Here is a 13,395-nt window from a genome sequence, read left to right on the forward strand (position 1 = left end):
CCTTCATCACATGTAGAATAAATATAAAATCAAATGATATTAGCATTTTCACAGCAAAAGTAACATCTCCACACTAAGAGTATGTAGACCCTTTAGTAGCTATGTTTTTTAGAACCGAGAATGTTGCACTAAACATTCCTTATTAGACTATAAATTGAATTAAAATGAGAGCTCCACCCAATATCTCTAAGTCGTTGCAAAGTGCCAATTTGATTAATCCCTCTTCTATTTTCAAGATTATCAATTACAATCAATCAAACATGTAATTTCAGCTGCTTGGGTAGCTTGCAACTCATCATTACACTTACAAGAAGCACTAACAATGTTAATAATAAAAGTCAGGTTTTGAAAGAATGTGTAAACCTCAGTTATTTCTCTAGGTGCAACAATAAGAGCCAATCGCAATTGATGAGCTAAGCAATGCACGTAATATGCATAAGGACAATTTTTAAGAAATAAAGCTTGTAGGCCAATCCACTCTCCACGCATATTACTAGCTTCATCATACCCTTGACCTTGAATATTTTGAATATCGAGATTATGATGAGATAAAACAGATGAAATCTCTTCTTTAAGAGTTAATGCGGTTGTATCTTTGATATGTACCAAATCTAAGAACCTCTCTCGTACATATCCATCTCCATCAACAAACCTCACAACAATGGCCATTTGCTCTCTTCTAGATTCATCTCGAGCTTTATCAACGATTAAGCAAAATTTTGCATCTCCAATTTCTTTGCGAATTGTACTTTGCACATTTCTAGCAAAAATATGCAAAATTTCCTTTTGAATTGTTGGTGATGTGTATTTAGCATTTTGTGGGGAATTTTCCAAAACAACTTTACTCACTTGTTTATTGTATGATGCCGAAAGTTTGATCATTTCAAGAAAACTACCCTGATTTATTGAATCTGGATGTTCACCATGTCCTCTTAAAGCACATGCCTGAAATGTTAATCATCGAACAACATCTATTAAAGCTTCCAGGCGTAATTGATTGTTCAAAACTTGTTCTGAAATTTGCTTCTTTATCACCTTTTCAATACGACATGATTGGTTTCTTAAGTTCTCATAACACCTAATAGCATAGTTATGGGCTGAATTAGCATCTTTCCCAATATGGTTTAAGAAAGCACAATCTTTGTCACTATGAACTTTTCTCCAATTTCTAAATCCATTAACAGTGAATCTAATGCAACATTTCCAATTGGTTTCTTTGCAAAAAGATAGCATGAAAAACAAAAGGTAGCATCTTTTGTGGGAGGATATTCTAATCAATGAAAGCTTTTGAACCATTCAGAGCAAAATCGACGTGGATGACTTTCTGAACCTGATAATGGATACTCAGATTGAAGAAGTTCATATGGCCCAAACTTAATGTATACCCTTTGAATTTCATCTTGCTGATTAATTGGATAGTCTAAAATTTATGGTCGTAATCCTGGATCATGAATTAAAGAAGAAGCAAGATCCATCTTTTCTTGTTCAATTCTTGGAGTTGAAGAATTGTGATTGGTAGGTGGTTGCTTGAATTGTAATAATATTAGATGTAGGAGTTGGTTCACTAGATTTTGATTCTTATGAATGTGTATTATCAACATTACTTTTTCTCCTCTTAAAGAATGAATCAATCATTTTTCTCTTAACAATATCTCAACCTAAAAAAATATAAATCAATTCATTATTATTGACTATTTTTTTATAATTGAAATACTAACACATTATGCTATGGAATAAAAAGAATATAATATCAAAAGCAATTAAACATGACTATAAATCTATAAAACAAATAATATATGAAAGTCTGAATCAAGTTAGAATTAATGAGTTAGACAAAAACAACTAAATAAGAGTACTTTATTTTAAATATATAACAATTTGAATATAGAATTAATGGATTAACTTATTATAAGGATAGAGTGGAAATTTGTAGAAATAGAAACGGTGATATATGTTAAGCAAGTGGTTTTACATTTTCTTTAAATGTTTTTCTATTGTTGTCAGTTAACTAATTGAGAAAAATAATTATTATTGGATATTTGGGTGTAAATAGTGTTTTTCTAATTTCTATTATTTTCAAATTTTAATTGATGTTGCCGTGTGATATTTAATGCTTTGGGGTCTTATATATTTTTCTTTTTTAAATTAGTTTCCTTTTTTTAATTGCTTATCAAAACATAATTGAGTTTTCATTTTTTTCCTTGTTAATAACAAGGAGGGGGGTTGCCTAGGCCAAGTGGATAGGTTGGGGCAAGGGGGTGGGCTAGGTGGGTGGGCTTAGTGTGGGGTGTGATCAAGCAAGTGGGTTGGGCGCTAGGCGAGCGCGCGCTGAGCGGGTGCCTCATGCTTGTGTGCTGTACGCGTTGGGTAGGGCGTGCCCATGCGACCGTGGCCCGCATGCATGGGCACAGGTCCCTTTTAGACCTTTTGTCGAACATATGGAGGTTATATTGTTTAATAAGTTTGTTTATTTTTGAAAATGGTCCTCATTTGTCCATTTGAATTAATAACTCTTACATTGAGAAAATAATAAAAAAGTACATCAATAAATAAAATAAAATTGAAAAAAAAAATCAAAGAATTTAAAACTGTACCAAATATGTAATTTAAATCTGCAAGAACAAGGCTGCAACTTGAATCCTAACATTCCAAGGTCTGCAGTCTTTACAATGACAAAAAAAAATAATAATAAAAAAAAACTAGTACAAAATACAAACTCCACTTATCACAAAAGAAAATAAATAAAAAATAGTAACTCACTATTGAAACTTCAAAGTTTTTGTGGTTCCAAGGTGCAATGTTGTTGAGTTAATGTTCGTCTGTTGCATCTTTCTTGAGAGGTTTTAGTTTTAAAGTACTTCTATTTTTTAATTTTTTTTACTCTTTAGATTTAATATATTATAAGTTGGTGGATCCAATAGGGCAGCTGGGCAATTTTAGTTTTATTTTATATTTTCTTTTTTTGTCTTTTCTTTTATTTTGTGAAAGAAAGCAATTAGGGTACGTGACTGCCTGTACTACTATATTTGAGTGTTGACATTTTGACTAAAATTGATAGGGGGACCAAATCCCAACCGCCCCCCTCACCCTACCATACTACTAAGTCATATTATTTTTTCAAAATCATGGGGAGGGGGGGCATGGCCCCCTTGGCTCCGCCCTTGGATGAATTTGGTTATCATTTATTTTTTTTGGTTGTTTCTAGAATTTTCATTCATCATAACTCACACCATGAACTCCAAGCTTAACCCAATTGCAAATTACTTATTCACTTGAAATCCATCTTATCTATTACTTTTAGGAGTAAAATGCATATGCATATTGTTCTAAAAAATCCCACGGAAGTAATTATTAAAATTTTGTCAATTTTTTAAAATTATTTTAATTTTATGTGTAAGCTATTAATTATTAATTATTTTTTATTATTCATTAATTATTTTTATAATTTTAATTATTAATTATTTTAATATTTTTTATTAGTCATCAATTATTTTTAATAATTTTAATTGTGTTATTTATTATTTATTAATTTATTATTTTTTATTCATATTATTTCAATGAATTTCATAAATTATTTCATATGAAATAGTACAAATTGAACTCAAAATTATCAAATAATTTGTTTTGTGGGTAAAATAGTAAAATTAGGGAACTTCAGATGTTGAATGGTTGATCCAACACAAACAACATTATCTATTCAGAGCATCTAAAAAGTACAAAAGCATCATAGCTCTCTTTAGATTTCAGCCACTTTTAATATCTTTTTAACTTTTCAGATTTCAGATTTATCAAATGCCACCTAAACCTTTTATATTCAAGTTTCAAAATCTAAATTTCTCAAATTGTTCAAATGACCAATCATATGTTTTATATTATCAAAAATTCCCCATCATCAATGTTTCCATTACAAATGACATCTTCTAATAAATCATCCATATAATTGATATTAGATTTTTAGTTACCTAACATTTTATAAATAAGTAAACAATTTAATTAGTTTAATCCATGTAAAAAAATAGTAAAAAGACAAAAAATCCATTAGGAAGAAAAATAAGAGGCAAAATTAGGCAAATACGAGAGAAAATATAAAAAAAATGGCAAACATAGCTAAATTGGTAATCACCCAAAAAGTGTAGAATATTAAGGAAAAACTACGGTTGACTTGACCAAGAATGAAGAGAGGGATGAAGGTATTTTTTTGCCCTCGTTGCATTGAATTTGAACTCTTCTACAATCCAATGAGAATCTAGGAACTCTATTTGCTCTATTACATTTTCATTATAATCTTTTTATTTACCCATAATTACCAATATGCCCTTCCCATGTATGCAAACTTAAAAAAAAAATAAAAATAAAGCATAAAATGATATTTTTCTGTATCAAATAGAATTCGGTGTCAGTCCAGGCACCGTTCGCGCATTTGGAGGATGTACGTGCCATGCGTCCTTTAAATCGTGTAAACGGTTGAAGCATGCGACGATGCTTCACGCCTTTAGTTAAGCGACACTCGTTCCCTTGAGTGTTGCAGATATTCGTTCCCTTCTCCCTCGCCCTATAGAAAACAAATCCCTCCCCATTTAAGGCAAGACACTCTTGTTTACTTCTTGTAGCATCCCAATGATGCTTCAAGCTGAAATCAGACGAGACACTCGTAAGCTTCTCAACCATCAAGATAAAGATGGCTCAGCAAGATCTTCAAAATGGGAGTCCATAAGCTAAAGAACCTGCTCCCAAGGTTCAGAGGATCGGCCAAAATGGCGTTTCTGAAGTTTTCCGCGACATCCCTCATCCCTCTTTTGAGGGTGAAGAGGCTATCGGAAAAAGCTGTTTTGCCTTCAAGGGCATCGCCTCTCTCAGTAGGCTGCGATCTCTCTAGGTAATAAAATGGCTTCCTTTTGGCTTCGTTTACTGTAATCCTTAGTGGTTGCGACACTGCTGTCTAATGGGTGTGCTGTTTCCTGTAATCTCTCATCGTTTCAGTGCGGCAGAGACTAAAGTCCCAGCGAAGGGGAAACCGGGAAAGCCCTGGTCCCGACTGATCTGAGCATCAGCATACCTGAAGGGACATACGCCCGTATCGGTGAGTATTACTTTTAGCCATGAAGAGTTCCAAGTTTCTGGCTCTTTCCGTTGGTTTGATTTTCGAAAAATGGCCGCAATTTGATGTGTGCAGCACTGCGATCGGGTCTGGCATGGAAACATTCAATTGATGTGGGGACTGGTGTGATAGATGCCAATTATAGAGGTCCTGTTGGGGTGATTCTTTTCAACCATTCCGATTTCGATTTTCAAATAAAGCCCTGTGATCGGATTGCCCAGTTGATCATTCAGAAGATAATGACGCCAGAAGTTTTGGAGGTTGAAGATTTGGATTCAATTGCAAGGGGTGTTGGGGAATTAGGGTGAACGGGTAGCGTGTTATATCGTACGTGACTCGAAGTGAATAGGGTGTCTTGCCGACGGTAATGGAGGTTAAATCGCCGTCGGGTGGATGGGACGAGAGAGAGGGAGAAGAGAACGAGTGTCAGAAGAGAATGAGTGTCTCGTTTTGCTTAACTAATGGCGTGAAACATCCTTGCATGCTTCAACCTTTTACACGATTCGAAAGACACATGACGCGTCCTTAAATGGTGCCTGAACTGAAGCCGAACTCCATCAAATTACTCAATTATAAACTTGAGGCTCGTGCCTCAATATTTTAACACAGATTTGGGCCTCATACGAAAGTTATGAGGCAAAATCTGATAGCCTCACCTCCAAGTTCAAGCCTTTTAAAACCATGCAATGAGAATCAATTCATAAAAGAATGACCAATGAACTTATTTACATTTTAATCATTGTGAAGTACTTCACATTATATGGAGGGATGATCGCAGCTATTGGGTCATTGACATTATATTATGTTACATACTCTAGAGCCCACATAATTATTTAGATAATTAACACTGTTTGATTCATATTGGGCTATAACTTGTTAATTTGGGTCTATAATTTGGTGTAAAGGCATTATTCTTTGGATTAGAGTTGTATTTTATCTTACAGTTAAATAAAAAATAATAATATTTTAGTAAAACCGTAAAATTGATGATACTCGGAAATTTTCAAAAAGTAAAATGGTGAGGAAACTCAAGTCGATCAGCGCATCTGAAAAAAGAGATATTAAGAGTTTTGGATCATCTCCTCACAAAGCTCTCCTCACAATGGCCTCATCGGCAGCATGTGTTGGTCGTACATCGGCAACATTTCCATACTTATATTTAATATTTATATACTTATATTTAATACTTATAGATAGAGATGTTCCCAATATATGGTGGGATGTAACAATGAATAGGAATGATTGTTCATATCGGATCCGATTCGATTCAAAGATTCGATCTGATCTGATAGGATTCGGTTTGAATTCGAATCTTATTGGTAAGTTAGATCTTCGAATCTGATCTAATTTGACTTGTTTTCTTTGAAAATTAATAAATAATTAAAAAAATAAAATATACTAGTTTAAATAAAATAAAAACAAAAAATACAAATATTTTTAAGTTACTTCCGTCATATATATACATGTTTTTTTTATAAAAAATAAATAATATAACAAATATATAAAAATATATTTATAAATAACTAAATAACATATATATATATATATATATATATGTGTGTGTGTTATATTTATAAATATATAATATATATCAGATTAAAATCTTCTCGAATCAAATAGGGAGTAATCCTATTTCTAATCGGATAGTATTATCTAATCCAAATATCCAAACTCAACTAAATAAGACCGGATATCCATTTGCACCCCTAACTGTAAGATTAGTGTGAGGAGCGCTCTACGAGGTGCATATCCCAATTCGGATATTAATACACCAGACACACACTTAGAGTGCCTTGTGTTTTATCTTTCTACATAGGTGTATGCCCTCTTCATTCAGGTTTCACCACTGAAATATTACCAAAAAAAAGAGGTTTCACCACTGAAACTTTGGTAGCCTTCCCTGTTCAATATAATCACAATGATTCCTATGGTGATTCTTATTTAAGCAGTCTTTGTTCTGAAAATAGGAGGAAAGAATGCTTCCAAAAAGTATAAACAAACTTTGCACTCAAAGATTGTCAATAGGTAAATTCTAGTTTTGAGAATCGTGCTTGCACCCATCACAATTCACAACCAACCAAATATGATACGATTTTCTTTCTTTGTTTGTTTTCTCATACAAAATGTATCAGAACCATGTCTGCGTTCCACTTTTTGACCAAACCTGCCTTTGCATTGACACATATGCTTTTTGCACTCTAACAATTTATGGCATCAATAAGGATTTTTTAATAAAAAAAAAGATAATGCAAGCTTTTAAGCTAAAACCATTTGGGTCATTTTGGAAAGAATACAAATACAAATAGAAGGTTCGGATAATATCATATATGATTTTGTACTTTACATATTTATATTTATACTCTTTCCACACACACTGGTCAAATGATCCAGCATTTTTTTTGGTAGAAAGAAAAAGAATGGTCCAACGTATTTCATTTCATCCATATAATTTTCAACACTTTAATTTGCTTGCACGATAACAGAAATTGAATGACTTCTATCCTGAATTAATTTAATTTTCTAATGTGGACAAACTCTCTCAATTAAGACATTTTTGTCGAGAATGTATGTTTTAGGATCAGTTAAACAACTTCATCTTTTCACCCAGATTATTATTATTTTTTTAATTTTAAGCAGCTTGCACAGCTGATTAAGTAAGAAATGGGATCAAGAGCCACACAATTATAGACTGAATAACTTTAATATGTCAACGCCTCCGTGACGTTTTCACCCATCAACCCAATACCCACTGGACTATAGGCGTAGAGAAGTTCCCCAAGACCCAAGTCATGTGCAAATGGAGACTGGGAGGAACGTCCTTACATGGTCTGGTATCTTCTCTCCTTTGCACTGCACTGGTCACAGAATTATATGTTTCAGAGGCGGTGGCCGGTGGTAGCTAGATATCTGTTATTCTGCTGTCCCTTTTGTTGGATTTATGGCACAGCATCTGATTAGGACCAGGGTGTTTCATGGTACAAACTGTTACATCATCATCACCAACCGACCATCTCCTTCAGCGTCAGATTCAGATATCAACTCTCTCTTTCAATGCTATAAAGGAAAAAAAAAAAAAACGAAACAAAACTCCATGCAAAACAAATATCTAGCCGACCAATGTCAGCCAACCATTCACTTGAAGAAAATAAAGAAGAAATGATATTCTGACCGTTGATTTGGAATTTTGGAGCCAATATTCTTCAACAGATAACTGGTGCTCATGAATCTACATTGCATTTCAGGTAGTCTGGTACATTAATAATAAAATCAAATCAATCGTAAGTACAAAAACAAGTGGATTCACAGAAAAATTAAAACAAGAGAGTAACCTCTGAGACAAATTATCAAGATAGTGACTCCCAAAGAATTAATCTTTCAGGCTCCCATCAATGCCTTGCCTGCAATCTACTTGCATGGAAATTAATAAATGAGAGTAGGAGATCGAACCAACGAATATTAACCCAAAGAAGAATCCATATAAATCTAGAAAGCGTCAGAGAGGACAAAGACAATTTGGAAGGATACATCGCTGGGATTCAACCCCTCCCACTTGTTTGTTCTTTGGGCTGCGTTTGGTTGCAGTGTAATTTTATTTGCACTAGTACAAATGTATGGGAGTGTAAATAAAAAAAAAAATGCCAATTCTCGTTTGACTTTGTTTTGGGTCTATTTCATGTCTTAAATTACTTCATTTATACTGCAATCAAATAAAATAAGCTAAAATTTGAAATAAAATTAAAATAAGTCAGAATTTACATTTAAATCATTTGCACTGACATGGTTTTGCATCAGTATAAATTTGTTTGCATTGCAACCAAACAAGCCTTGCGTGTTAATCTTAATCAGCTGATCTTGGTTATCTTGGTGTTCCTGTAGAGAGCAATAAACCCAAACGAAATATTAAGATTTCCAGTAAATATCAATACCAGAGAAAGAAAGCTAATTAAACATTTAAAGCATCTATGAAGGAGAAGGATCTCCTACCAGAAGGATCATTGGAACAAAGAAATTGAACCCCGTAACTGACTGCGTCAAACAGTCCGCCTTCTCTACTTTGGGCTGGAACCCAAGTAACCCAACCGATCAGCTAAAACATTTATGTCTTCATTTTCTCTTGTCTCAGCATCTTGTCCTTGTGTGCCGGACTCGTCAGGAAAACTTTCACTGAATAATTCTTCCCAAAATCCATTGTCAAGTGCTTTACTTCTACTCTCTAGTTCCTCTTCTTTCTCTTCCTGCTCTTCAATGGGCTCCTTCCCGGCTTGACTCAGTCCTTGCATCTCTAATGCCAGTGTCTCCAGCTCTGAGACTTCATACCCATACAAGTCCCCTAATTCTTGTGCTTCGACCTTAATGGGGTTTTCTTCTTCACCACTCTGAATTGCCTCCGCTACGTGAACATCACTGGGACCTTGATCAATCGGCCTTCTCCTTTTCTTACTGATTGCTTCTTCTAGTTCCCTTCTCTTCTCATTCTGTTGAACTAACTGCTGGATGAAAGTGGGGTTCCGTAGTGCTCTAGCTAAGAAAGTCACCATCTGTTTCTGCTTTAGTTCTGCTCCCTGTAGCCTTTGTTCCATGGATTGAAGTTGGGCACGGGTGCTCTGCTGTTGCTGTCTAAGCTTCACTAATTCAAAGATCAAATCCTGCTTGTCACGCCTTAATCGATCGTTTTCTCCATCTAATCCAAATCGTCCAACTTCCACACAGTGGCCCAGGGCTTGCTGTAGGAAGGAAGGCTGCGAAAGTGTCTTCCTCCTCTTGATGTTCTTCAATAGATGCTTGTGCCCTCTCAGAAATCCTTCGTTTGCAAATTCCCACTTGTCTGGATCAATCTTTCTAAAACCCTGTAAGAAAAACCAAATTCCCCATTTAGCATCAAAACTCAACAACAAGAATCCATAAGGTCAAAGATTGGAAACCTTGTTAACTTAAATCCAAGGCCTAACAATACCGTACACAGAAAAAAAAGGAAAAAACAAACAAACAAAATCAGAAAATAAAAAATAATCAGAAAAAGTAAAGTCCACACCACCCAAATAAAGACAGAGACCCGCCACTACTAACTAGTACTGTTTGCATTTCAGGAAATCAGGGATCAACTTAGAGAAACAGCACCCATAATTTACAATTTTTACCAAAAAAATAATAATTAAACTTTTGTAACACACACAAAAAAAAAAAAAACGTTAAAAATTGCAAAAATATAATAAAATAAAAACCATTAAGCATTCTAGATGATATATGTAGAGGGTTATGAAAGCCGATAATTCCAAATATCCAAACCAAAATGTGGTTATAACGAAAAACCCCGTAAAAAAGAATATTTCATCTCTGCAGAAACTGAACCAAATTAGACAAAAATAGCAGTATGATATAAATGGTTTACTGAAGAAGATACTTACGTAAGTATTGAGCTGTCTAACAAAGCTTGAGAAGTTGTTGTGTTTGAAGTATCTGGGAAGAAGATTCATAGAGAAGGAATGGGGATCCCAGACAATTAAACTTTTGCCCTCTTTGTTCCAAGAAACTATGTCGTCCGTGCTTGGATCGTCAACCATGTCGTAAGTTTTCGTGAGGAAAGGTGGAGGGCCGATCTCATTAAGGCCCTCCATTGGCTGTGGAGGAGCCATGAACTGATCAGCGATGTAGGACGAACTGGCTTCCGGAAACTCTTCCTTCACTGGACCTGGAGGATTCATGATTGGAATTATCACAGTTGCTAGTACGTTAATGGTTTAGGATTTTCTATTTGTTCAAGTATCGATCGAATCTGCTTATAGAATCAGAAATCGATCAAAATGGATGTCCACTGTCCAGGAATAGCAAGAATGATGAATGAGGAGTTTTTGCTAGAAGGGTCTAACCAAATGGGTACAAAGAATGCAGGTTGGATGATAGAGGACCTCAAAACTAAATACAAGGTAGAGGTGTAGAACAGAAAAGAGAAAAGAAGAAGTTAACTCTGTTTCTGACTAGAATGCAGATTTAAGTTGAAAAGAAGTAGAAAGTAACTTTGGAGAATTAGAAGAAAGAGAAGTAAGAAGTAGGGAAAAAAAGGAAATGGGTTTCAGTTAAGAGACCAGGAAAGTCGTGTAGACGTTACAGATGAAGAATCGAAAAATCAAATACTACACGAAGACGAAGACGGCAGACGGGGAGACAAAAGACCCAAGGCCTTAAATAAAATGGGTTCATACTTCATAATGGAAAGTTCTAGAGACAGTTGCCCATTTTTATTTGGATGTATCAGATTCGATGTATCCGTACTTCTCCGTTTTCATTTTAGATGTGAATTCCGTTTCCTATTTTTTGTTTTTAGTAAAAGAGGAAAATAAAAAAGAAAATATGAGAGCTCAGAAGGTTCTGGAACTTGCACTCCAGGGGAAAGGGAAAGACGGGAAGAGGACCGGAGGGTGGGGAGAGGGAGGGATTGTGTGGGAGTGGGGCCTACGAGGCTATAATAGCGGTTTTGGTAGCCAACGGAACTTGTGAATGTGAGGCCATTCTATTGGTTGGTTTTGTAGAGTAGACCTAACCTATAATTTAATAATTGGATGACATACTCATCATTGAAAGCCTGCTCTCGACGCTGAACGCTCTCGTTGAATTTGAATCGGTTAATCTGTTATCCACTACGGGACGCAGATTCACTTGTGCGAGTCGGGTGGGATGGAATTTTGACGGGGGGAAAAAGAGAAAGAATCGAATGCTATGGATTGATTTTTCGGTGAAACCTAACCCTCCGCTTTACCTTACACGTAATAAAATCAGCACAATCAGAACCCTTTGGGTCCCACATAAGAGTCAATCAACCGAATGATCATAATGCATTTTGTTGGTCAAGTGTGATCTTGAAATGCACTGTAGCATGTCTGTCCATTTCAAACTTCACTCCAAAGGAGATGTTGCACTCCCATTTGAAACCGTTACGTGTTTGTTAATGATTGGAGGGAAGTAGAAAAAAGTTTACGACTCTTCGTTGCATCTAAGAGACACATGATGAATGGTGGACACTGAACAGGATAAAAGATAAGAGCCAATGAGCGATCATTCAAATATTATTCTGGCAAGAAAATTAAGGACGAAGACTGTCTGTGAAACTGGAACATGAAAGCAACTAAATATTCAGATCTATCCACGTGTTAACTATTTAGCTCTGTGGCCTGATGGCGGGGATTAAGAAGAAAAAAAGGCCCTTGTTGGGAATCAAAGGTCGGACATTTACTGCGATCGTGGTTGCAGTACTCCCCTTGCGACCCCCAATCAGATACGAACACCTAGTACCTAAGTCAGGCAGGGCCCAGGGCTGGCCGGCCGGGTTTAAAGGTCCATTCAGGCACAACCCATTGTTAAGAATTGAGCTGAGGATCAAATCCAATCCAGCCCAATGTTAAGTCCCATTGAGCTCAACGTTAAGTCCACTCTGTTAGATCCTGGTCCTACTTACATGGTAAATTTGAGATACTTATTATATGCCAAAGTGATCAGATTCAAGAAAATTAAAAAAAGGGGGTAAATTTCTTAAATTATTTTTATGGTTTAGTTAATTAACTAAGTATATCTTAAGGCTATATTTACTGTTTTTGACAATTGAGTAATACTTCCATTACTGTTAACTTTCATCATAAACCGTGACCGTTATAACTTTCAAAAATATCCAACTTACCCTTCTTATAACTATTCAAATCACCCATCATCTGCAAGTTGGCCACATTCTCCTGCAAGAAGCTTCCTTCCCGAATCGTCGATCAGAGCCGATGGGTTAAGCTCTAGCTTATCAACCCTATTGAAAAAATCAATGAAAGTCTGTCTCTTGCCATCACGAAGAAAACCTGAAACCCCCGTAGATACAAGTTTCACATTCAGTGAAGTAACAAGCTGCCGATGTGGTGTTCCGGAAACCGGAAACCAAAATGGTCTCGGTGATCATCGGCGAGCTTTGAGGCGAGGTCGGCATAGTATTTCAACAGGTTCGGATGGCGTGGCGTCAGATCTTGACGACATTCGTGAGAGGAGGTGGACAAGGGGCGGCGGTGGAGTCGACGGATGAGCGTGATAATTTGGCGGGAGAAGGTCTGGTGGGACTCAGTGACGAGTGCTTTTGCTTGGTGGAATGGAGGGGAGGAGTTGGGCTTGGACTTGGAGGGAGAAGCAGGGAAGAGCCAATGATAACCAACTCTTTCATTCTTGGCCAACCATTTCTTCTGGTGAGAATTATCGTTTTTTATACAACTTTCGAGTTTTGGGTCAGGAAATCAAGATTGAATTTGAAAGGCGGGCCTCTTTTTTGTCGA

General features: G+C 35.8%; 2 protein-coding genes and 1 pseudogene across 7 annotated transcripts; 1 reads left to right on the forward strand and 2 right to left on the reverse strand.

Moving 5' to 3' along the window:
- Positions 1 to 240: 240 nt before the first annotated feature.
- LOC148879125 (uncharacterized) lies at positions 241 to 1,399 on the reverse strand. Its single transcript, XM_088974032.1, has 3 exons — positions 1,386 to 1,399; positions 1,036 to 1,189; positions 241 to 945 (listed from the first exon to the last, which is right to left on the reverse strand). Exons 1-3 carry the CDS (start codon positions 1,397 to 1,399, stop codon positions 241 to 243), a joined length of 873 nt encoding a protein of 290 aa, XP_088830158.1.
- Positions 1,400 to 4,172: 2,773 nt separating this feature from the next.
- On the forward strand, positions 4,173 to 5,588 carry LOC148879126 (deoxyuridine 5'-triphosphate nucleotidohydrolase-like; annotated as a pseudogene).
- Positions 5,589 to 7,582: 1,994 nt separating this feature from the next.
- On the reverse strand, positions 7,583 to 11,254 carry LOC148879127 (heat stress transcription factor A-2c-like). Of its 6 annotated transcripts, none has more exons than XM_088960534.1 (6): positions 10,504 to 11,254; positions 9,083 to 9,945; positions 8,876 to 8,968; positions 8,428 to 8,496; positions 8,268 to 8,345; positions 7,583 to 8,080 (listed from the first exon to the last, which is right to left on the reverse strand). In XM_088960534.1, the coding sequence occupies exons 1-2, from the start codon at positions 10,798 to 10,800 to the stop codon at positions 9,148 to 9,150; spliced, it is 1,095 nt and encodes a 364-aa protein (XP_088816660.1). In that variant the 5' UTR covers positions 10,801 to 11,254; the 3' UTR covers positions 7,583 to 8,080; positions 8,268 to 8,345; positions 8,428 to 8,496; positions 8,876 to 8,968; positions 9,083 to 9,147. The 6 variants fall into 6 exon arrangements, with proteins under 6 accessions (XP_088816660.1, XP_088816655.1, XP_088816654.1 ...); XM_088960532.1 differs by having other exon boundaries at positions 7,781 to 8,080; positions 8,428 to 8,503; positions 10,504 to 10,951; XM_088960530.1 differs by having other exon boundaries at positions 7,948 to 8,080; positions 8,428 to 8,503; positions 8,855 to 8,968; positions 10,504 to 10,951.
- Positions 11,255 to 13,395: the final 2,141 nt, after the last annotated feature.

Source organism: Nelumbo lutea, chromosome 1 (assembly GCF_056320005.1).
Source record: "Nelumbo lutea isolate HS-2025 chromosome 1, American lotus-T2T, whole genome shotgun sequence".
In the NCBI taxonomy this organism is placed as follows: Eukaryota; Viridiplantae; Streptophyta; class Magnoliopsida; order Proteales; family Nelumbonaceae; genus Nelumbo; species Nelumbo lutea.